General features: G+C 50.1%; 1 protein-coding gene across 1 annotated transcript in view; it reads right to left on the bottom strand.

Annotated features, from left to right (window-relative positions):
* Positions 1-23769, bottom strand: part of LOC143219315 (uncharacterized) — a 58497-nt gene extending 34728 nt beyond the window's left edge. The window contains exons 1-2 of the mRNA XM_076445319.1: positions 21717-23769; positions 21095-21335 (exon numbers count right to left, since the gene is read on the bottom strand). Of these exons, the coding sequence (XP_076301434.1) occupies positions 21095-21335; positions 21717-23769 (2294 nt within the window). The remainder of the gene's footprint in view (positions 1-21094; positions 21336-21716) is intronic.
* Between the last annotated feature and the right edge of the window lie 734 nt (positions 23770-24503).

Genomic DNA, 24503 nt, shown 5'->3' with positions numbered 1-24503 from the left:
ATTGTATTTTTTTCCGCACGCGACAAGGAGGGGACAGAGGCGAGTTCCGGCTCGCGTCTGTCCCCTCCCCCGTCCCACCCCCCTGGTCAACCCGCATAAAACTTAAAAATATGATAAAATAAAAGATAAAATCAGTAAATGTAAAGGTGTATAGATAAAATAGATAAAATAAGTCATTAAATAAATAAATAATAATAAGTAAATAAATACAATGGACAAAACACAACAAACATAAGAAGGGGGGCAAAATAGAGGGGAATAAAAGATAAAGATAAAATTTATAATATAGAGTAAAATGAAATATTATAAAATAAAAGGAGGGGGGTCGACCGGCAGGTCGCATCTTTGTAGAGGGGGAGGAGGGGATTATTGCTCCACCTCGCCCCCCGCGACCTGTCCACCTCGGGGGCGCCTTAACGGCCAGCCCCCCTTGGCGGCGGTGGAAGTACTAAGTAGTACCACCGCCGCCATTACGTCTGCGGCCCCTTACGGGGGCCGTCGGCCTCGTCGGGGTTGCCCCGCCGATGCTAGCCTCCTGGCGGAGAGCGGGTCGGCTTCCCTTTCCCTCTCCGCTGCCTCCTTCTGCGTTATCACAATCTCGCTGAAGGAGGCAATCGCTGCTCTTGACCTCTCGCTGCCGATCATGTGGTCGACTACGACCAGCAACGAGAGGTCCATCCCAATAACGCCCCTTAGGTCTCAGCGCGGTGCCGACCACGCTGGACATTCTTCCAGCGTATGCCGCGCAGAGTCCTGGGCCTCCTCGCAGTGGTGGCACTGCGATCCTCCCAATGCCAGTTATGAACACACAGTTTGAGGAAACGGAGGTATGCAGGTAATTTAACTTATGCGCATGCATTGCTGCAACTTGTGCTGTATAATTTAGAATTTTTGTTACCGCGCCATCCGATTTTTATACATGTGCAAATACTCGTACACGCTGCATTGTATTTTTTTCCGTACGCGACAAGGAGGGGACAGAGGCGAGTTCGGGCTCGCGTCTGTCCCCTCCCCCCGTCGCACCCCCCTGGTCAACCCGCATAAAACTTAAAAATATGATAAAATAAAAGATAAAATCAATAATTGAAAAGGTGTATAGATAAAATAGATAAAATAAAAGTCAATAAATAAATAAATAATAATAAGTAAATAAATACAATGGACAAAACACAACAAACATAAGAAGGGGGGGCAAAATAAAGGGGAATAAAAGATAAAGATAAAATTTATAATATAGAGTAAAATGAAATATTATAAAATAAAAGGAGGGGGGTCGACCGGCAGTTCGCATCTTTGTAGAGGGGGGGGAGGGGATTATTGCTCCACCTCGCCCCCCGCGACCTGTCCACCTCGGGGGCGCCTTAACGGCCAGCCCCCCTTGGCGGCGGTGGAAGTACTAAGTAGTACCACCGCCGCCATTACGTCTGCGGCCCCTTACGGGGGCCGTCGGCCTCGTCGGGGTTGCCCCGCCGATGCTAGCCTCCTAGCGGAGAGAGGGTCGGCTTCCCTCTCCCTCTCCGCTGCCTCCTTCTGCGTTATCACAATCTCGCAGAAGGAGGCAATCGCTGCTCTTGACCTCTCGCTGCCGATCATGTGGTCGACCACGACCGGCAACGGGAGGTCCATCCCAATAACGCCACCTAGGTCTCTGCGCGGTGCCGACCACGCTGGACATTCTTCCAGCGTATGCCGCGCAGAGTCATGGGCCTCCTCGCAGTGGTGGCACTGCGATCCTCCTAGTGCCAGTTATGAACACATAGTTCGAGGAAACGGCGGTATGCAGGTAATTTAACTTATGCGCATGCATTGCTGCAACTTGTGCTGTATAATTTAGAATTTTTGTTACCGCGCCATCCGATTTTTATACATGTGCTAATACTCGTACACGCTGCATTGTATTTTTTTCCGCACGCGACAAGGAGGGGACAGAGGCGAGTTCCGGATCGCGTCTGTCCCCTCCCCCGTCCCACCACCCTGGTCAACCCGCATGAAACTTAAAAATATGATAAAATAAAAGATAAAATCAATAATTGAAAAGGTGTATAGATAAAATAGATAAAATAAAAGTCAATAAATAAATAAATAATAATAAGTAAATAAATACAATGGACAAAACACAACAAACATAAGAAGGGGGGCAAAATAAAGGGGAATAAAAGATAAAGATAAAATTTATAATAAGAGTAAAATGAAATATTATAAAATAAAATTAGGGGGGTCGACCGGCAGGTGGCATCTTTGTAGAGGGGGGGAGGGGATTATTGCTCCACCTCGCCCCCCGCGACCTGTCCACCTCGGGGGCTCCTTAACGGCCAGCCCCCCTCGGCGGCGGTGGAAGTACTAAGTAGTACCACCGCCGCCATTACGTCTGCGGCCCCTTACGGGGGCCGTCGGCTTCGTCGGGGTTGCCCCGCCGATGCTAGCCTCCTGGCGGAGAGCGGGTCGGCTTCCCTCTCCCTCTCCGCTGCCTCCTTCTGCGTTATCACAATCTCGCAGAAGGAGGCAATCGCTGCTCTTGACCTCTCGCTGCCGATCATGTGGTCGACCACGACCGGCAACGGGAGGTCCATCCCAATAACGCCCCTTAGGTCTCTGCGCGGTGCCGACCACGCTGGACATTCTTCCAGCGTATGCCGCGCAGAGTCCTGGGCCTCCTCGCGGTGGTGGCACTGCGATCCTCCTAGTGCCAGTTATGAACACACAGTTTGAGGAAACGACGGTATGCAGTGTCACGTTAACCTTTTTCCGACGAGCGGTTTGACTCGCGGAAGCCGGTCAACTTCGGGCCTTGCAGGCGCTGAGACCAGGCCGCGTGCAAGCCGAGTACACGCGGTCCGCCCGAGACAAACGAGACTCGAGGATTCGACGATTTCCTCACGACAAACGAAAGGTTCGGGCGCCAGGCACCGCAAGGATGCCACACGGAACGCAGAACAAGGCTCGAGCTCGGAGAAGCCGAGGTCGAGAGCCGAATCTTCGAGACACGCGGATCGAAAACGACGTCGCGACTGGGCCAGATGGCTCGAACACGGGATGACTAGGACAGCCCTCTCGGCAGGACGGATCTCACAGGGAATCGAGTAATTCGACTACGATATGGTCTCAAGCTATTTATTGTAGCAGTCGTTAAATTACAAAATCTGCGGCCACGTGACCGCGACCCGAGAGCCCGCGCTCTTCATACAAGATAGCGAGAAGATGGTCGTTCGCCGCGCGGTTGTCTTACCGATTTTGCTCGCACGATACCGCTGACAATTACCGTGATTTCGTTCGCAACGAACTTCGGAAACGCGAGGCGCAGATGACCGGCGAACTGCGAGACTGTCGCGATGACTTCCGCCCGTGATTCGCCCCGACGCGTACGCTAACAATTACGCGATCGAACGCCGACGAAAACCCTACGATGTTCGGCGAGAGACACAGGATTCGAGAAACACGAAGAGACCGAAAAGATTTACTCTCACGAAACGCGACTCCTCTTAGGACACTCTTTCGCACGTAATTTAGAGACGAAAACTCTCAAAATAATCTCGAAATCTCAAAGCATTCCCGAAACGAACGCGAGCGAATTATCGAGGACGGAATGGGAAGCATTCGTCCTCTCGCGACGAAGGTCGAGCCGTCGCGCAACGAAATACCGAATGGATCACAAGTGCGGCTTACCGTTTCTCGTTTTCGATGCCCTTCTTCGGAACTGCTCTCGATAGAGCGTGAGGCACGGCCGGAGCGTAGGTGGACTTCATCCTAGACACCACAAAAACCTCCAACGGGCACTTCTCGGTTTCCCGACGCTAAGTTACAATTAGTTCGCAACGCGAGTGCAGAACGCACGACATGCGATAACGAGAGCCAGCGCGACAGTGATCCATCGATTTTCGGCAATCTAGCGGATCGAACTCGGTTCCCCCCACTCGACCGCTTTTCCGAATTGCCTATGGCGTGTTTCCACGGCGTAACTCTGCGGCACAGGAGCGTTCCCTCTTCGCGCCCTAGGGCCCCGGGCAATCACGAAATTGGTCAAGGAGCCTATCGCTCGACTTGACCAGCGGAGGGGCTTCCTCTTCTTGGCTACGAGGGCACCGACCCCGGGGTAGCTCTCCCTTGCCGGGGCGAGACGGCGTCAGGTCTTCCAGTGCGTCACCTTGGACGAGATGTTTAAGAGAGCTTCTGTCCTGGCGGCGCCTCCGGTTTGTTGGCCGAGTGTCCTCGCACCAAGCTCTAATTTCTCGAAACGGCCATTCGCTTTTCCGTCGGGAGCTTCCTGGCCTTGGGGCGATTGTTCATTTCCCGTGACAATTCGGACGATCGGTGGTTCCTTCTGCGCGTTCCATATACGGCCCTGAAACTTGCCGTTCTCGGCACGCGCGACAGATGTCATTAGGAGGTCCTCGATAATATCGGAATCTCTTAGAGGAGCGCTCTCGAATCCTGTATCGGTAACGTGTCCCGTTAGAGGGCGGTCCGGTCCCTTATCGCCCTCAAATATGCGCGGAATTAACGGAGAAGGGACGTCGCAAAGGTTGCAACGTCACAGCAGGTAATTTAACTTATGCGCATGCATTGCTGCAACTTGTGCTGTATAATTTAGAATTTTTGTTACCGCGCCATCCGATTTTTATACATGTGCAAATACTCGTACACGCTGCATTGTATTTTTTTCCACACGCGACAAGGAGGGGACAGAGGCGAGTTCGGGCTCGCGTCTGTCCCCTCCCCCCGTCCCACCCCCCTGGTCAACCCGCATAAAACTTAAAAATATGATAAAATAAAAGATAAAATCAATAATTGAAAAGGTGTATAGATAAAATAGATAAAATAAAAGTCAATAAATAAATAATAATAAGTAAATAAATACAATGGACAAAACACAACAAACATAAGAGGGGGGGCAAAATAAAGGGGAATAAAAGATAAAGATAAAATTTATAATATAGAGTAAAATGAAATATTATAAAATAAAAGGAGGGGGGTCGACCGGCAGGTCGCATGTTTGTAGAGGGGGGGGGAGGGGATTATTGCTCCACCTCGCCCCCCGCGACCTGTCCACCTCGAGGGCGCCTTAACGGCCAGCCCCCCTTGGCGGCGGTGGAAGTACTAAGTAGTACCACCGCCGCCATTACGTCTGCGGCCCCTTACGGGGGCCGTCGGCCTCGTCGGGGTTGCCCCGCCGATGCTAGCCTCCTGGCGGAGAGCGGGTCGGCTTCCCTTTCCCTCTCCGCTGCCTCCTTCTGCGTTATCACAATCTCGCAGAAGGAGGCAATCGCTGCTCTTGACCTCTCGCTGCCGATCATGTGGTCGACCACGACCGGCAACGGGAGGTCCATCCCAATAACGCCCCTTAGGTCTCTGCGCGGTGCCGACCACGCTGGACATTCTTCCAGCGTATGCCGCGCAGAGTCCTGGGCCTCCTCGCGGTGGTGGCACTGCGATCCTCCTAGTGCCAGTTATGAACACACAGTTTGAGGAAACGGCGGTATGCAGGTAATTTAACTTATGCGCATGCATTGCTGCAACTTGTGCTGTATAATTTAGAATTTTTGTTACCGCGCCATCCGATTTTTATACATGTGCAAATACTCGTACACGCTGCATTGTATTTTTTTCCGCACGCGACGAGGAGGGGACAGAGGCGAGTTCGGGCTCGCGTCTGTCCCCTCCCCCCGTCCCACCCCCCTGGTCAACCCGCATAAAACTTAAAAATATGATAAAATAAAAGATAAAATCAGTAAATGTAAAGGTGTATAGATAAAATAGATAAAATAAAAGTCATTAAATAAATAAATAATAATAAGTAAATAAATACAATGGACAAAACACAACAATCATAAGAAGGGGGACAAAATAACGGGGAATAAAAGATAAAGATAAAATTTATAATATAGAGTAAAATGAAATATTATAAAATAAAAGGAGGGGGTCGACCGGCAGTTCGCATCTTTGTAGAGGGGGGGAGGGGATTATTGCCCCACCTCGCCCCCCGCGACCTGTCCACCTCGGGGGCGCCTTAACGGCCAGCCCCCCTTGGCGGCGGTGGAAGTACTAAGTAGTACCATCGCCGCCATTACGTCTGCGGCCCCTTACGGGGGCCGTCGGCCTCGTCGGGGTTGCCCCGCCGATGCTAGCCTCCTGGCGGAGAGCGGGTCGGCTTCCCTCTACCTCTCCGCTGCCTCCTTCTGCGTTATCACAATCTCGCAGAAGGAGGCAATCGCTGCTCTTGACCTCTCTCTGCCGATCATGTGGTCGACCACGACCGGCAACGGGAGGTCCATCCCAATAACGCCCCTTAGGTCTCTGCGCGGTGCCGACCACGCTGGACATTCTTCCAGCGTATGCCGCGCAGAGTCCTGGGCCTCCTCGCAGTGGTGGCACTGCGATCCCCCTAGTGCCAGTTATGAACACACAGTATGAGGAAACGGAGGTATGCAGGTAATTTAACTTATGCGCATGCATTGCTGCAACTTGTGCTGTATAATTTAGAATTTTTGTTACCGCGCCATCCGATTTTTATACATGTGCAAATACTCGTACACGCTGCATTGTATTTTTTTCCGCACGCGACAAGGAGGGGACAGAGGCGAGTTCCGGATCGCGTCTGTCCCCTCCCCCCGTCCCACCCCCCTGGTCAACCCGCATAAAACTTAAAAATATGATAAAATAAAAGATAAAATCAATAATTGAAAAGGTGTATAGATAAAATAGATAAAATAAAAGTCAATAAATAAATAAATAATAATAAGTAAATAAATACAATGGACAAAACACAACAAACATAAGAAGGGGGGCAAAATAAAGGGGAATAAAAGATAAAGATAAAATTTATAATAAGAGTAAAATGAAATATTATAAAATAAAAGGAGGGGGTCGACCGGCAGTTCGCATCTTTGTAGAGGGGAGGGAGGGGATTATTGCCCCACCACGCCCCCCGCGACCTGTCCACCTCGGGGGCGCCTTAACGGCCAGCCCCCCTTGGCGGCGGTGGAAGTACTAAGTAGTACCATCGCCGCCATTATGTCTGCGGCCCCTCACGGGGGCCGTCGGCCTCGTCGGGGTTGCCCCGCCGATGCTAGCCTCCTGGCGGAGAGCGGGTCGGCTTCCCTCTCCCAGTCCGCTGCCTCCTTCTGCGTTATCACAATCTCGCAGAAGGAGGCAATCGCTGCTCTTGACCTCTCGCTGCCGATCATGTGGTCGACCACGACCGGCAACGGGAGGTCCATCCCAATAACGCCCCTTAGGTCTCTGCGCGGTGCCGACCACGCTGGACATTCTTCCAGCGTATGCCGCGCAGAGTCCTGGGCCTCCTCGCAGTGGTGGCACTGCGATCCTCCTAGTGCCAGTTATGAACACACAGTTTGAGGAAACGGAGGTATGCAGGTAATTTAACTTATGCGCATGCATTGCTGCAACTTGTGCTGTATAATTTAGAATTTTTGTTACCGCGCCATCCGATTTTTATACATTGTGCAAATACTCGTACACGCTGCATTGTATTTTTTTCCGCACGCGACAAGGAGGGGACAGAGGCGAGTTCCGGCTCGCGTCTGTCCCCTCCCCCCGTCCCACCCCCCTGGTCAACCCGCATAAAACTTAAAAATATGATAAAATAAAAGATAAAATCAGTAAATGTAAAGGTGTATAGATAAAATAGATAAAATAAAAGTCATTAAATAAATAAATAATAATAAGTAAATAAATACAATGGACAAAACACAACAATCATAAGAAGGGGGACAAAATAACGGGGAATAAAAGATAAAGATAAAATTTATAATATAGAGTAAAATGAAATATTATAAAATAAAAGGAGGGGGGTCGACCGGCAGGTCGCATGTTTGTAGAGGGGGGGGGAGGGGATTATTGCTCCACCTCGCCCCCCGCGACCTGTCCACCTCGAGGGCGCCTTAACGGCCAGCCCCCCTTGGCGGCGGTGGAAGTACTAAGTAGTACCACCGCCGCCATTACGTCTGCGGCCCCTTACGGGGGCCGTCGGCCTCGTCGGGGTTGCCCCGCCGATGCTAGCCTCCTGGCGGAGAGCGGGTCGGCTTCCCTTTCCCTCTCCGCTGCCTCCTTCTGCGTTATCACAATCTCGCAGAAGGAGGCAATCGCTGCTCTTGACCTCTCGCTGCCGATCATGTGGTCGACCACGACCGGCAACGGGAGGTCCGTCCCAATAACGCCCCTTAGGTCTCTGCGCGGTGCCGACCACGCTGGACATTCTTCCAGCGTATGCCGCGCAGAGTCCTGGGCCTCCTCGCGGTGGTGGCACTGCGATCCTCCTAGTGCCAGTTATGAACACACAGTTTGAGGAAACGGCGGTATGCAGGTAATTTAACTTATGCGCATGCATTGCTGCAACTTGTGCTGTATAATTTAGAATTTTTGTTACCGCGCCATCCGATTTTTATACATGTGCAAATACTCGTACACGCTGCATTGTATTTTTTTCCGCACGCGACAAGGAGGGGACAGAGGCGAGTTCGGGCTCGCGTCTGTCCCCTCCCCCCGTCCCACCCCCCTGGTCAACCCGCATAAAACTTAAAAATATGATAAAATAAAAGATAAAATTGAAAAGGTGTATAGATAAAATAGATAAAATAAAAGTCAATAAATAAATAATAATAAGTAAATAAATACAATGGACAAAACACAACAAACATAAGAGGGGGGGCAAAATAAAGGGGAATAAAAGATAAAGATAAATTTATAATATAGAGTAAAATGAAATATTATAAAATAAAAGGAGGGGGTCGACCGGCAGTTCGCATCTTTGTAGAGGGGGGGAGGGGATTATTGCCCCACCTCGCCCCCCGCGACCTGTCCACCTCGGGGGCGCCTTAACGGCCAGCCCCCCTTGGCGGCGGTGGAAGTACTAAGTAGTACCATCGCCGCCATTCCGTCTGCGGCCCCTTACGGGGGCCGTCGGCCTCGTCGGGGTTGCCCCGCCGATGCTAGCCTCCTGGCGGAGAGCGGGTCGGCTTCCCTCTACCTCTCCGCTGCCTCCTTCTGCGTTATCACAATCTCGCAGAAGGAGGCAATCGCTGCTCTTGACCTCTCGCTGCCGATCATGTGGTCGACCACGACCGGCAACGGGAGGTCCATCCCAATAACGCCCCTTAGGTCTCTGCGCGGTGCCGACCACGCTGGACATTCTTCCAGCGTATGCCGCGCAGAGTCCTGGGCCTCCTCGCAGTGGTGGCACTGCGATCCCCCTAGTGCCAGTTATGAACACACAGTATGAGGAAACGGAGGTATGCAGGTAATTTAACTTATGCGCATGCATTGCTGCAACTTGTGCTGTATAATTTAGAATTTTTGTTACCGCGCCATCCGATTTTTATACATGTGCAAATACTCGTACACGCTGCATTGTATTTTTTTCCGCACGCGACAAGGAGGGGACAGAGGCGAGTTCCGGATCGCGTCTGTCCCCTCCCCCCGTCCCACCCCCCTGGTCAACCCGCATAAAACTTAAAAATATGATAAAATAAAAGATAAAATCAGTAAATGTAAAGGTGTATAGATAAAATAGATAAAATAAAAGTCATTAAATAAATAAATAATAATAAGTAAATAAATACAATGGACAAAACACAACAAACATAAGAAGGGGGGCAAAATAAAGGGGAATAAAAGATAAAGATAAAATTTATAATAAGAGTAAAATGAAATATTATAAAATAAAAGGAGGGGGTCGACCGGCAGTTCGCATCTTTGTAGAGGGGAGGGAGGGGATTATTGCCCCACCACGCCCCCCGCGACCTGTCCACCTCGGGGGCGCCTTAACGGCCAGCCCCCCTTGGCGGCGGTGGAAGTACTAAGTAGTACCATCGCCGCCATTATGTCTGCGGCCCCTTACGGGGGCCGTCGGCCTCGTCGGGGTTGCCCCGCCGATGCTAGCCTCCTGGCGGAGAGCGGGTCGGCTTCCCTCTCCCAGTCCGCTGCCTCCTTCTGCGTTATCACAATCTCGCAGAAGGAGGCAATCGCTGCTCTTGACCTCTCGCTGCCGATCATGTGGTCGACCACGACCGGCAACGGGAGGTCCATCCCAATAACGCCCCTTAGGTCTCTGCGCGGTGCCGACCACGCTGGACATTCTTCCAGCGTATGCCGCGCAGAGTCCTGGGCCTCCTCGCAGTGGTGGCACTGCGATCCTCCTAGTGCCAGTTATGAACACACAGTTTGAGGAAACGGAGGTATGCAGGTAATTTAACTTATGCGCATGCATTGCTGCAACTTGTGCTGTATAATTTAGAATTTTTGTTACCGCGCCATCCGATTTTTATACATGTGCAAATACTCGTACACGCTGCATTGTATTTTTTTCCGCACGCGACAAGGAGGGGACAGAGGCGAGTTCCGGCTCGCGTCTGTCCCCTCCCCCCGTCCCACCCCCCTGGTCAACCCGCATAAAACTTAAAAATATGATAAAATAAAAGATAAAATCAGTAAATGTAAAGGTGTATAGATAAAATAGATAAAATAAAAGTCATTAAATAAATAAATAATAATAAGTAAATAAATACAATGGACAAAACACAACAATCATAAGAAGGGGGACAAAATAACGGGGAATAAAAGATAAAGATAAAATTTATAATATAGAGTAAAATGAAATATTATAAAATAAAAGGAGGGGGGTCGACCGGCAGGTCGCATGTTTGTAGAGGGGGGGGGAGGGGATTATTGCTCCACCTCGCCCCCCGCGACCTGTCCACCTCGAGGGCGCCTTAACGGCCAGCCCCCCTTGGCGGCGGTGGAAGTACTAAGTAGTACCACCGCCGCCATTACGTCTGCGGCCCCTTACGGGGGCCGTCGGCCTCGTCGGGGTTGCCCCGCCGATGCTAGCCTCCTGGCGGAGAGCGGGTCGGCTTCCCTTTCCCTCTCCGCTGCCTCCTTCTGCGTTATCACAATCTCGCAGAAGGAGGCAATCGCTGCTCTTGACCTCTCGCTGCCGATCATGTGGTCGACCACGACCGGCAACGGGAGGTCCATCCCAATAACGCCCCTTAGGTCTCTGCGCGGTGCCGACCACGCTGGACATTCTTCCAGCGTATGCCGCGCAGAGTCCTGGGCCTCCTCGCGGTGGTGGCACTGCGATCCTCCTAGTGCCAGTTATGAACACACAGTTTGAGGAAACGGCGGTATGCAGGTAATTTAACTTATGCGCATGCATTGCTGCAACTTGTGCTGTATAATTTAGAATTTTTGTTACCGCGCCATCTGATTTTTATACATGTGCAAATACTCGTACACGCTGCATTGTATTTTTTTCCGCACGCGACAAGGAGGGGACAGAGGCGAGTTCGGGCTCGCGTCTGTCCCCTCCCCCCGTCCCACCCCCCTGGTCAACCCGCATAAAACTTAAAAATATGATAAAATAAAAGATAAAATTGAAAAGGTGTATAGATAAAATAGATAAAATAAAAGTCAATAAATAAATAATAATAAGTAAATAAATACAATGGACAAAACACAACAAACATAAGAGGGGGGGCAAAATAAAGGGGAATAAAAGATAAAGATAAATTTATAATATAGAGTAAAATGAAATATTATAAAATAAAAGGAGGGGGTCGACCGGCAGTTCGCATCTTTGTAGAGGGGGGGAGGGGATTATTGCCCCACCTCGCCCCCCGCGACCTGTCCACCTCGGGGGCGCCTTAACGGCCAGCCCCCCTTGGCGGCGGTGGAAGTACTAAGTAGTACCATCGCCGCCATTCCGTCTGCGGCCCCTTACGGGGGCCGTCGGCCTCGTCGGGGTTGCCCCGCCGATGCTAGCCTCCTGGCGGAGAGCGGGTCGGCTTCCCTCTACCTCTCCGCTGCCTCCTTCTGCGTTATCACAATCTCGCAGAAGGAGGCAATCGCTGCTCTTGACCTCTCGCTGCCGATCATGTGGTCGACCACGACCGGCAACGGGAGGTCCATCCCAATAACGCCCCTTAGGTCTCTGCGCGGTGCCGACCACGCTGGACATTCTTCCAGCGTATGCCGCGCAGAGTCCTGGGCCTCCTCGCAGTGGTGGCACTGCGATCCCCCTAGTGCCAGTTATGAACACACAGTATGAGGAAACGGAGGTATGCAGGTAATTTAACTTATGCGCATGCATTGCTGCAACTTGTGCTGTATAATTTAGAATTTTTGTTACCGCGCCATCCGATTTTTATACATGTGCAAATACTCGTACACGCTGCATTGTATTTTTTTCCGCACGCGACAAGGAGGGGACAGAGGCGAGTTCCGGATCGCGTCTGTCCCCTCCCCCCGTCCCACCCCCCTGGTCAACCCGCATAAAACTTAAAAATATGATAAAATAAAAGATAAAATTGAAAAGGTGTATAGATAAAATAGATAAAATAAAAATCAATAAATAAATAATAATAAGTAAATAAATACAATGGACAAAACACAACAAACATAAGAAGGGGGGCAAAATAAAGGGGAATAAAAGATAAAGATAAAATTTATAATATAGAGTAAAATGAAATATTATAAAATAAAAGGAGGGGGTCGACCGGCAGTTCGCATCTTTGTAGAGGGGGGGAGGGGATTATTGCCCCACCTCGCCCCCCGCGACCTGTCCACCTCGGGGGCGCCTTAACGGCCAGCCCCCCTTGGCGGCGGTGGAAGTACTAAGTAGTACCATCGCCGCCATTACGTCTGCGGCCCCTTACGGGGGCCGTCGGCCTCGTCGGGGTTGCCCCGCCGATGCTAGCCTCCTGGCGGAGAGCGGGTGGGCTTCCCTCTCCCTCTCCGCTGCCTCCTTCTGCGTTATCACAATCTCGCAGAAGGAGGCAATCGCTGCTCTTGACCTCTCGCTGCCGATCATGTGGTCGACCACGACCGGCAACGGGAGGTCCATCCCAATAACGCCCCTTAGGTCTCTGCGCGGTGCCGACCACGCTGGACATTCTTCCAGCGTATGCCGCGCAGAGTCCTGGGCCTCCTCGCAGTGGTGGCACTGCGATCCTCCCAATGCCAGTTATGAACACACAGTTTGAGGAAACGGAGGTATGCAGGTAATTTAACTTATGCGCATGCATTGCTGCAACTTGTGCTGTATAATTTAGAATTTTTGTTACCGCGCCATCCGATTTTTATACATGTGCAAATACTCGTACACGCTGCATTGTATTTGTTTCCGCACGCGACAAGGAGGTGACAGAGGCGAGTTCCGGCTCGCGTCTGTCCCCTCCCCCCGTCCCACCCCCCTGGTCAACCCGCATAAAACTTAAAAATATGATAAAATAAAAGATAAAATCAGTAAATGTAAAGGTGTATAGATAAAATAGATAAAATAAAAGTCATTAAATAAATAAATAATAATAAGTAAATAAATACAATGGACAAAACACAACAATCATAAGAAGGGGGACAAAATAAAGGGGAATAAAAGATAAAGATAAAATTTATAATATAGAGTAAAATGAAATATTATAAAATAAAAGGAGGGGGGTCGACCGTCAGGTCGCATCATTGTAGAGGGGGGGAGGGGATTATTGCTCCACCTCGCCCCCCGCGACCTGTCCACCTCGGGGGCGCCTTAACGGCCAGCCCCCCTTGGCGGCGGTGGAAGTACTAAGTAGTACCACCGCCGCCATTACGTCTGCGGCCCCTTACGGGGGCCGTCGGCCTCGTCGGGGTTGCCCCGCCGATGCTAGCCTCCTGGCGGAGAGCGGGTCGGCTTCCCTTTCCCTCTCCGCTGCCTCCTTCTACGTTATCACAATCTCGCAGAATTAGGCAATCGCTGCTCATGACCTCTCGCTGCCGATCATGTGGTCGACCACGACCGGCAACGGGAGGTCCATCCCAATAACGTCCCTTAGGTCTCTGCGCGGTGCCGACCACGCTGGACATTCTTCCAGCGTATGCCGCGCAGAGTCCTGGGCCTCCTCGCAGTGGTGGCACTGCGATCCTCCCAATGCCAGTTATGAACACACAGTTTGAGGAAACGGAGGTATGCAGGTAATTTAACTTATGCGCATGCATTGCTGCAACTTGTGCTGAATAATTTAGAATTTTTGTTACCGCGCCATCCGATTTTTATACATGTGCAAATACTCGTACACGCTGCATTGTATTTGTTTCCGCACGCGACAAGGAGGGGACAGAGGCGAGTTCCGGCTCGCGTCTGTCCCCTCCCCCCGTCCCACCCCCCTGGTCAACCCGCATAAAACTTAAAAATATGATAAAATAAAAGATAAAATCAGTAAATGAAAAGGTGTATAGATAAAATAGATAAAATAAAAGTCAATAAATAAATAAATAATAATAAGTAAATAAATACAATGGACAAAACACAACAAACATAAGAAGGGGGGCAAAATAAAGGGGAATAAAAGATAAAGATAAAATTTATAATATAGAGTAAAATGAAATATTATAAAATAAAAGGAGGGGGGTCGACCGGCAGGTCGCATCTTTGTAGAGAGGGGGGGGAGGGGATTATTGCTCCACCTCGCCCCCCGCGACCTGTCCACCTCGGGGGCGCCTTAACGGCCAGCCCCCCTTGGCGGCGGTGGAAGTACTAAGTAGTACCACCGCCGCCATTACGTCTGCGGCCCCTTACGGGGGCCGTCGGCCTCGTCGGGGTTGCCCCGCCGATGCTAGCCTCCTGGCGGAGAGCGGGTCGGCTTCCCTCTCCCTCTCCGCTGCCTCCTTCTGCGTTATCACAATCTAGCAGAAGGAGGCAATCGCTGCTCTTGACCTCTCGCTGCCGATCATGTGGTCGACCACGACCGGCAACGGGAGGTCCATCCCAATAACGTCCCTTAGGTCTCTGCGCGGTGCCGACCACGCTGGACATTCTTCCAGCGTATGCCGCGCAGAGTCCTGGGCCTCCTCGCAGTGGTGGCACTGCGATCCTCCCAATGCCAGTTATGAACACACAGTTTGAGGAAACGGAGGTATGCAGGTAATTTAACTTATGCGCATGCATTGCTGCAACTTGTGCTGTATAATTTAGAATTTTTGTTACCGCGCCATCCGATTTTTATACATGTGCAAATACTCGTACACGCTGCATTGTATTTGTTTCCGCACGCGACAAGGAGGGGACAGAGGCGAGTTCCGGCTCGCGTCTGTCCCCTCCCCCCGTCCCACCCCCCTGGTCAACCCGCATAAAACTTAAAAATATGATAAAATAAAAGATAAAATCAGTAAATGTAAAGGTGTATAGATAAAATAGATAAAATAGAAGTCATTAAATAAATAAATAATAATAAGTAAATAAATACAATGGACAAAAGACAACAAACATAAGAAGGGGGGCAAAATAAAGAGGAATAAAAGATAAAGATAAAATTTATAATATAGAGTAAAATGAAATATTATAAAATAAAAGGAGGCGGGTCGACCGGCAGGTCGCATCTTTGTAGAGGGGGGGGGGAGGGGATTATTGCTCCACCTCGCCCCCCGCGACCTGTCCACCTCGGGGGCGCCATAACGGCCAGCCCCCTTGGCGGCGGTGGAAGTACTAAGTAGTACCACCGCCGCCATTACGTCTGCGGCCCATTACGGGGGCCGTCGGCCTCGTCGGGGTTGCCCCGCCGATGCTAGCCTCCTGGCGGAGAGCGGGTCGGCTTCCCTCTCCCTCTCCGCTGCCTCCTTCTGCGTTATCACAATCTCGCAGCAGGAGGCAATCGCTGCTCTTGACCTCTCGCTGCCGATCATGTGGTCGACCACGACCGGCAACGGGAGGTCCATCCCAATAACGTCCCTTAGGTCTTTGCGCGGTGCCGACCACGCTGGACATTCTTCCAGCGTATGCCGTGCAGAGTCCTGGGCCTCCTCGCAGTGGTGGCACTGCGATCCTCCCAATGCCAGGTATGAACACACAGTTTGAGGAAACGGAGGTATGCAGGTAATTTAACTTATACGCATGCATTGCTGCAACTTGTGCTGTATAATTTAGAATTTTTGTTACCGCGCCATCCGATTTTTATACATGTGCAAATACTCGTACACGCTGCATTGTATTTGTTTCCGCACGCGACAAGGAGGGGACAGAGGCGAGTTCCGGCTCGCGTCTGTCCCCTCCCCCCGTCCCACCCCCCTGGTCAACCCGCATAAAACTCAAAAATATGATAAAATAAAAGATAAAATCAGTAAATGTAAAGGTGTATAGATAAAATAGATAAAATAGAAGTCATTAAATAAATAAATAATAATAAGTAAATAAATACAATGGACAAAAGACAACAAACATAAGAAGGGGGGCAAAATAAAGAGGAATAAAAGAAAAAGATAAAATTTATAATATAGAGTAAAATGAAATATTATAAAATAAAAGGAGGCGGGTCGACCGGCAGGTCGCATCTTTGTAGAGGGGGGGGGAGAGGATTATTGCTCCACCTCGCCCCCCGCGACCTGTCCACCTCGGTGGCGCCATAACGGCCAGCCCCCTTGGCGGCGGTGGAAGTACTAAGTAGTACCACCGCCGCCATTACGTCTGCGGCCCATTACGGGGTCCGTCGGCCTCGTCGGGGTTGCCCCGCCGATGCTAGCCTCCTGGCGGAGAGCGGGTCGGCTTCCCTCTCCCTCTCCGCTGCCTCCTTCTGCGTTATCACAATCTCGCAGCAGGAGGCAATCGCTGCTCTTGACCTCTCGCTGCCGATCATGTGGTCGACCACGACCGGCAACGGGAGGTCCATCCCAATAACGTCCCTTAGGTCTTTGCGCGGTGCCGACCACGCTGGACATTCTTCCAGCGTATGCCGTGCAGAGTCCTGGGCCTCCTCGCAGTGGTGGCACTGCGATCCTCCCAATGCCAGTTATGAACACACAGTTTGAGGAAACGGAGGTATGCAGGTAATTTAACTTATACGCATGCATTGCTGCAACTTGTGCTGTATAATTTAGAATTTTTGTTACCGCGCCATCCGATTTTTATACATGTGCAAATACTCGTACACGCTGCATTGTATTTTTTTCCGCACGCGACAAGGAGGGGACAGAAGCAAGTTCCGGCTCGCGTCTGTCCCCTCCCCCCGTCCCACCCCCCTGGTCAACCCGCATAAAACTTAAAAATATGATAAAATAAAAGATAAAATCAGTAAATGAAAAGGTGTATAGATAAAATAGATAAAATAAAAGTCAATAAATAAATAAATAATAATAAGTAAATAAATACAATGGACAAAACACAACAAACATAAGAAGGGGGACAAAATAAAGGGGAATAAAAGATAAAGATAAAATTTATAATATAGAGTAAAATGAAATATTATAAAATAAAAGGAGGGGGTCGACCGGCAGGTCGCATCTTTGTAGAGAGGGGGGGAGGGGATTATTGCTCCACCTCGCCCCCCGCGACCTGTCCACCTCGGGGGCGCCTTAACGGCCAGCCCCCCTTGGCGGCGGTGGAAGTACTAAGTAGTACCACCGCCGCCATTACGTCTGCGGCCCCTTACGGGGGCCGTCGGCCTCGTCGGGGTTGCCCCGCCGATGCTAGCCTCCTGGCGGAGAGCGGGTCGGCTTCCCTCTCCCTCTCCGCTGCCTCCTTCTGCGTTATCACAATCTAGCAGAAGGAGGCAATCGCTGCTCTTGACCTCTCGCTGCCGATCATGTGGTCGACCACGACCGGCAACGGGAGGTCGATCCCAATAACGTCCCTTAGGTCTCTGCGCGGTGCCGACCACGCTGGACATTCTTCCAGCGTATGCCGCGCAGAGTCCTGGGCCTCCTCGCAGTGGTGGCACTGCGATCCTCCCAATGCCAGTTATGAACACACAGTTTGAGGAAACGGAGGTATGCAGGTAATTTAACTTATGCGCATGCATTGCTGCAACTTGTGCTGTATAATTTAGAATTTTTGTTACCGCGCCATCCGATTTTTATACATGTGCAAATACTCGTACACGCTGCATTGTATTTGTTTCCGCACGCGACAAGGAGGGGACAGAGGCGAGTTCCGGCTCGCGTCTGTCCCCTCCCCCCGTCCCACCCCCCTGGTCAACCCGCATAAAACTTAAAAATATGATAAAATAAAAGATAAAATCAGTAAATGTAAAGGTGTATAGATAAAATAGATAAAATAGAAGTCATTAAATAAATAAATAATAATAAGTAAATAAATACAATGGACAAAAGACAACAAACATAAGAAGGGGGGCAAAATAAAGAGGAATAAAAGATAAAGATAAAATTTATAATATAGAGTAAAATGAAATATTATAAAATAAAAGGAGGCGGGTCGACCGGCAGGTCGCATCTTTGTAGAGGGGGGGGGGAGGGGATTATTGCTCCACCTCGCCCCCCGCGACCTGTCCACCTCGGGGGCGCCATAACGGCCAGCCCCCTTGGCGGCGGTGGAAGTACTAAGTAGTACCACCGCCGCCATTACGTCTGCGGCCCATTACGGGGGCCGTCGGCCTCGTCGGGGTTGCCCCGCCGATGCTAGCCTCCTGGCGGAGAGCGGGTCGGCTTCCCTCTCCCTCTCCGCTGCCTCCTTCTGCGTTATCACAATCTCGCAGCAGGAGGCAATCGCTGCTCTTGACCTCTCGCTGCCGATCATGTGGTCGACCACGACCGGCAACGGGAGGTCCATCCCAATAACGTCCCTTAGGTCTTTGCGCGGTGCCGACCACGCTGGACATTCTTCCAGCGTATGCCGTGCAGAGTCCTGGGCCTCCTCGCAGTGGTGGCACTGCGATCCTCCCAATGCCAGGTATGAACACACAGTTTGAGGAAACGGAGGTATGCAGGTAATTTAACTTATACGCATGCATTGCTGCAACTTGTGCTGTATAATTTAGAATTTTTGTTACCGCGCCATCCGATTTTTATACATGTGCAAATACTCGTACACGCTGCATTGTATTTGTTTCCGCACGCGACAAGGAGGGGACAGAGGCGAGTTCCGGCTCGCGTCTGTCCCCTCCCCCCGTCCCACCCCCCTGGTCAACCCGCATAAAACTCAAAAATATGATAAAATAAAAGATAAAATCAGTAAATGTAAAGGTGTATAGATAAAATAGATAAAATAGAAGTCATTAAATAAATAAATAATAATAAGTAAATAAATACAATGGACAAAAGACAACAAACATAAGAAGGGGGGCAAAATAAAGAGGAATAAAAGAAAAAGATAAAATTTATAATATAGAGTAAAATGAAATATTATAAAATAAAAGGAGGCGGGTCGACCGGCAGGTCGCATCTTTGTAGAGGGGGGGGAGAGGATTATTGCTCCACCTCGCCCCCCGCGACCTGTCCACCTCGGTGGCGCCATAACGGCCAGCCCCCTTGGCGGCGGTGGAAGTACTAAGTAGTACCACCGCCGCCATTACGTCTGCGGCCCATTACGGGGTCCGTCGGCCTCGTCGGGGTTGCCCCGCCGATGCTAGCCTCCTGGCGGAGAGCGGGTCGGCTTCCCTCTCCCTCTCCGCTGCCTCCTTCTGCGTTATCACAATCTCGCAGCAGGAGGCAATCGCTGCTCTTGACCTCTCGCTGCCGATCATGTGGTCGACCACGACCGGCAACGGGAGGTCCATCCCAATAACGTCCCTTAGGTCTTTGCGCGGTGCCGACCACGCTGGACATTCTTCCAGCGTATGCCGTGCAGAGTCCTGGGCCTCCTCGCAGTGGTGGCACTGCGATCCTCCCAATGCCAGTTATGAACACACAGTTTGAGGAAACGGAGGTATGCAGGTAATTTAACTTATACGCATGCATTGCTGCAACTTGTGCTGTATAATTTAGAATTTTTGTTACCGCGCCATCCGATTTTTATACATGTGCAAATACTCGTACACGCTGCATTGTATTTTTTTCCGCACGCGACAAGGAGGGGACAGAAGCAAGTTCCGGCTCGCGTCTGTCCCCTCCCCCCGTCCCACCCCCCTGGTCAACCCGCATAAAACTTAAAAATATGATAAAATAAAAGATAAAATCAGTAAATGAAAAGGTGTATAGATAAAATAGATAAAATAAAAGTCAATAAATAAATAAATAATAATAAGTAAATAAATACAATGGACAAAACACAACAAACATAAGAAGGGGGACAAAATAAAGGGGAATAAAAGATAAAGATAAAATTTATAATATAGAGTAAAATGAAATATTATAAAATAAAAGGAGGGGGTCGACCGGCAGGTCGCATCTTTGTAGAGAGGGGGGGAGGGGATTATTGCTCCACCTCGCCCCCCGCGACCTGTCCACCTCGGGGGCGCCTTAACGGCCAGCCCCCCTTGGCGGCGGTGGAAGTACTAAGTAGTACCACCGCCGCCATTACGTCTGCGGCCCCTTACGGGGGCCGTCGGCCTCGTCGGGGTTGCCCCGTCGATGCTAGCCTCCTGGCGGAGAGCGGGTCGGCTTCCCTCTCCCTCTCCGCTGCCTCCTTCTGCGTTATCACAATCTCGCAGCAGGAGGCAATCGCTGCTCTTGACCTCTCGCTGCCGATCATGTGGTCGACCACGACCGGCAACGGGAGGTCCATCCCAATAACGTCCCTTAGGTCTTTGCGCGGTGCCGACCACGCTGGACATTCTTCCAGCGTATGCCGTGCAGAGTCCTGGGCCTCCTCGCAGTGGTGGCACTGCGATCCTCCCAATGCCAGTTATGAACACACAGTTTGAGGAAACGGAGGTATGCAGGTAATTTAACTTATGCGCATGCATTGCTGCAACTTGTGCTGTATAATTTAGAATTTTTGTTACCGCGCCATCCGATTTTTATACATGTGCAAATACTCGTACACGCTGCATTGTATTTTTTTCCGCACGCGACAAGGAGGGGACAGAAGCGAGTTCCGGCTCGCGTCTGTCCCCTCCCCCCGTCCCACCCCCTGGTCAACCCGCATAAAACTTAAAAATATGATAAAATAAAAGATAAAATCAATAATTGAAAAGGTGTATAGTTGTGAAAATACTTTATTTGATCCCCTTGGGGTTACAAATTTACACATGTCTCCTACCAAAACATCGCTCATATACACTTAAAACTTACATACTAATTACTTAAACCTAACTTACAAACTAATCTTAGCCTAAAAATACCTACAGAGAAAGAGAGAGACACGCATACACTAACCTAACTAGCTCATCGGCTAGCTCGCCCCTTCTCCCCCATAACCTCGTTCCCGCATCCCCTCTCAGACCTCCCTTCCCTATCCGTGGGCTCCCCTTTCCGGTTGATGTTCACATTCATCCCAAACTTCTCATTCATTCCCATTCTCCAGTCGTCTATCAACCTCATCCATTCCTCCCCTCCTCCTTCATCTTCCAACACTTCCCACATACTCTCCTGCCATCCTTTACTTTCATCCCCCCTCATACACACTTCCCACACATGCTCCCATGTTTCGCTTTCCCATCCACACACTCTACACATTCTCTTGTCTTCGTCCAACCAATATCTCTCACCCATCATCTCATTCCCTAACCTGTACCTTGCCACCCTCTGCCACCTACTCTCGCCCCACCCTTTCCTTAGATAACCCGGCAACCCCTCCCCCTTTACCCTCCCATACCACTTGTTTGACCTGGAGTTTTCTATTCTCTCCCACCTATCCTTTCTTTGCCTTTTCCCCTCTCTTTTTATTATCTCTCCACTGATTAACTCTTTCCTCCCCTCTACTAATTCGTTCCATTCCTCCCAAGACCACCCTTGCCCCCTTAAAAATTCCTCTCTCTCCCTTTCCCACCCATTCCTTATCCCTCCCCTCCTATCCCTCCTCCTTATCTCTTCCCAGCATAACCGTGCTAACTCCCCCCCTTTACCCTCCCCTAACTTCTTCTCGTACCCCCACGCCCTTACCCCAGCCCTCCCCCTCAACAATTCCCTTTGCAACTCTTCCCTAGCCATATATCCTGGCGTGCACCTACCTACCCCTAATATCCACTTCAAGTACCTTTCCTGTAGCCTCTCTATTCCTTCCCACTCTTTCCACCCCCAGATTTCTACTCTGTAGCTAACTACCGACCATACCAGCTTATCAAACAACCACAATCTCCTACCCCAATCTTTACCAAACCTCCTCTTCCCTATCCCCCAAACCTGTCCCATAACCGCCGCCCCCTTCCTTAATCTTTCTTCTATGTGAGCCTTCTGAGCCCCATCCCTTGTGATCGTGTACCCTAAGTATTTGTACTCCCCCACCTCTTCGATTACCTTCCCTTTCCACCTCCATGACACCTTCTTCCATCTCCCCCCTCCCACCCTACACCTCATTACCTTCGATTTGTCCGCGTTCAGTTGTAGCTTTTTCCCCTCTAAATACCTTTCTAAAACCCCCATCATTCCCCTCATCCCATCTTCCTCCTCTGCTAACAATGCTATATCATCTGCATAGGATAGCGTATGTATTTTTCTTCCCCCCACTTTAACCCCTCCCCAGCCACCCTTCTCGAGCTCCTCATCTATATCCGCCAACAATAACGTGAATAACAGTGGGCTAAGTGGGCACCCCTGTCTAACCCCTCTTTCCGTCCAGAAATATTCCCCTTCTTCTTCCCCCACTCTTATTTTACATTTTGTTTCTTTTAGCACCTCCACACACCTCTCTACTAGCCCTTCTCTCACTCCCCTTTTCCTCATCGCTTCTATCAATATCTCCCTGTCTACCGAGTCAAAAGCCGCCTTCAGGTCTACAAACATAATTATTATCCTCCTTTCTTTCCTCCTCACCTGCCTGTTTATAAGGTAATTTAATACATAAATGTTATCTATGCAGCCTATGCCTTTTCTAAAACCTGTTTGGCTTGCCGGTAACAGCCCCTTTCTCTCCACCTCCTCCCTTATCCTCTCCGCTAGCACCGCAGCATATATCTTATACGCTGTCTGCGTTAGTGTTACCCCCCTATAGCTCCCCACCCTTCTGCTATCCCCTTTTTTCGCTATTGGAACCACTACCCCCTCTGACCAATCCTCCGGCCAGCCCTCTCCCCTCCACACCCTATTACAAATCCTCCATAACCCCTCCTGCACCTCGGAACCCCCATGTTTCCATATTTCATTTGGAATCCCGTCTCCCCCCGCCGCTTTCCCATCCTTCAGCCCTTTTACCACCCTCATGATTTCCCCTATTTCTAACTCTTTCTCTCCGTCCCCCTCTCTTCTACTTTTTCCTAACTTCCCCACCCTCCCTCCTACCCCTCCTAGCAAATCCCTAAAATACTGCTCCCACTCTTCCAACCTTATTCTTTCGTCTACCCTTGATCTCCTTTTTCTTTCCCTATTTACGACCTTCCAAACCTGACTCTCCGTTTTTATCCCCTCTACTTCTTTTTCCCATTTTTCCCTCTCTTTTTTCTTCTTCTCTTCGCACAGCTTTTGGTATTCCCTTTTCTTCTCCCTAAAAGCTATTCCATTCCCTCCTTCCTTTCTCCACTTCCTTAACTCCTCCCTCGCTAACTTTTTACCTACTCTACATTCCTCATCCCACCATCCTTTTCTCTTTATTTTTTCATTTTTCCCCACCTCCCCTATAACTTCCTTTATTTTCCCTCTCAGCCCTTCCCAGCCTTCCTGTGCCCCATCCCCTCTACTTGTTTTTAATACAAATTTTTTCCTAAAAACCTCCCCTGTTTCTTCCGACCACCTCCCCACCATATTTCTTTTCCCTCCTCCCTTCCTCCATTTTTTCCCTCTCATCTCCCCCTTTATCCATACTATTATGGGCATATGGTCCGAGTCTATTTTATCCCCAATCTCTACCTTTCCCACACCCTCCCTTGTATCCTCATTCCCTAGCACGTAGTCAATCACCGAGTTCCCTCTCGCCCCTACGTATGTCCAATCCCCTTCCTCATCCCCCTTTATATTCCCGTTCATAATTCCCCACCCCCTTTCTCCTATGAACTTACACATTTTCCTCCCATCCCCATTAACTTTTACGTCCTTAGAGCTTCTTATCCCTCTCCCCCCTCCTTCTTCTAAAACCTCTCCCCCTTCCCTTCCCGTTCTCGCATTAAAATCCCCCCCTATAATCACCCTTACCCCTTTTTCCCTAGCTTGTACCCATTCCCCCATCTCATCTAGCTTCCTGTCTAAATCCCCATTTACATATACCCCCACCACCCTCCACCAAAACCCCTCTATCTTCACCTTCACCGACATAATCCCCTCCCTTTCTTTTTTATCCTCCCTTTCTATTTCTAATTCCTTCCTCACCCCCACTACCATACCCCCCTTTGCCCTTCCCTTCTTTTCCTCCCTTTTTGCCCATTGAGCCTCCCATACATACCCTTTTGGGAGCTTATCCCTGATTTTAACCCACCCTTTCTCTTCTAGCCAGGTTTCCATCATTACAATTACTTCCCAATCTTCTATCCCTTTCCAGAAATCGTTATCTTTATTTAACAGCCCTGCCACATTCCAGAAACTTATTTTATACCCTTCCCTCTTCCCCTTATCCCCACCCTCCCCTGATTCCCTCCCTATTCGTTTCCCTGCCCCTCCATCCATTTTTCCTCAATCTCATCCCATCTTTTCACCTTTCCATTTACCCATAACTTCATGTAACCTATCTGGACCTTTTTTCCCTCCCTCCTTTCTTTCTCAGCTTC

This window comes from Lasioglossum baleicum, unplaced genomic scaffold (genome assembly GCF_051020765.1).
Source record: "Lasioglossum baleicum unplaced genomic scaffold, iyLasBale1 scaffold0023, whole genome shotgun sequence".
NCBI classification, from domain to species: Eukaryota; Metazoa; Arthropoda; class Insecta; order Hymenoptera; family Halictidae; genus Lasioglossum; species Lasioglossum baleicum.
Note: the sequence above shows the minus strand (reverse complement) of the source record. Positions and strands in the feature narration are given on the sequence as shown.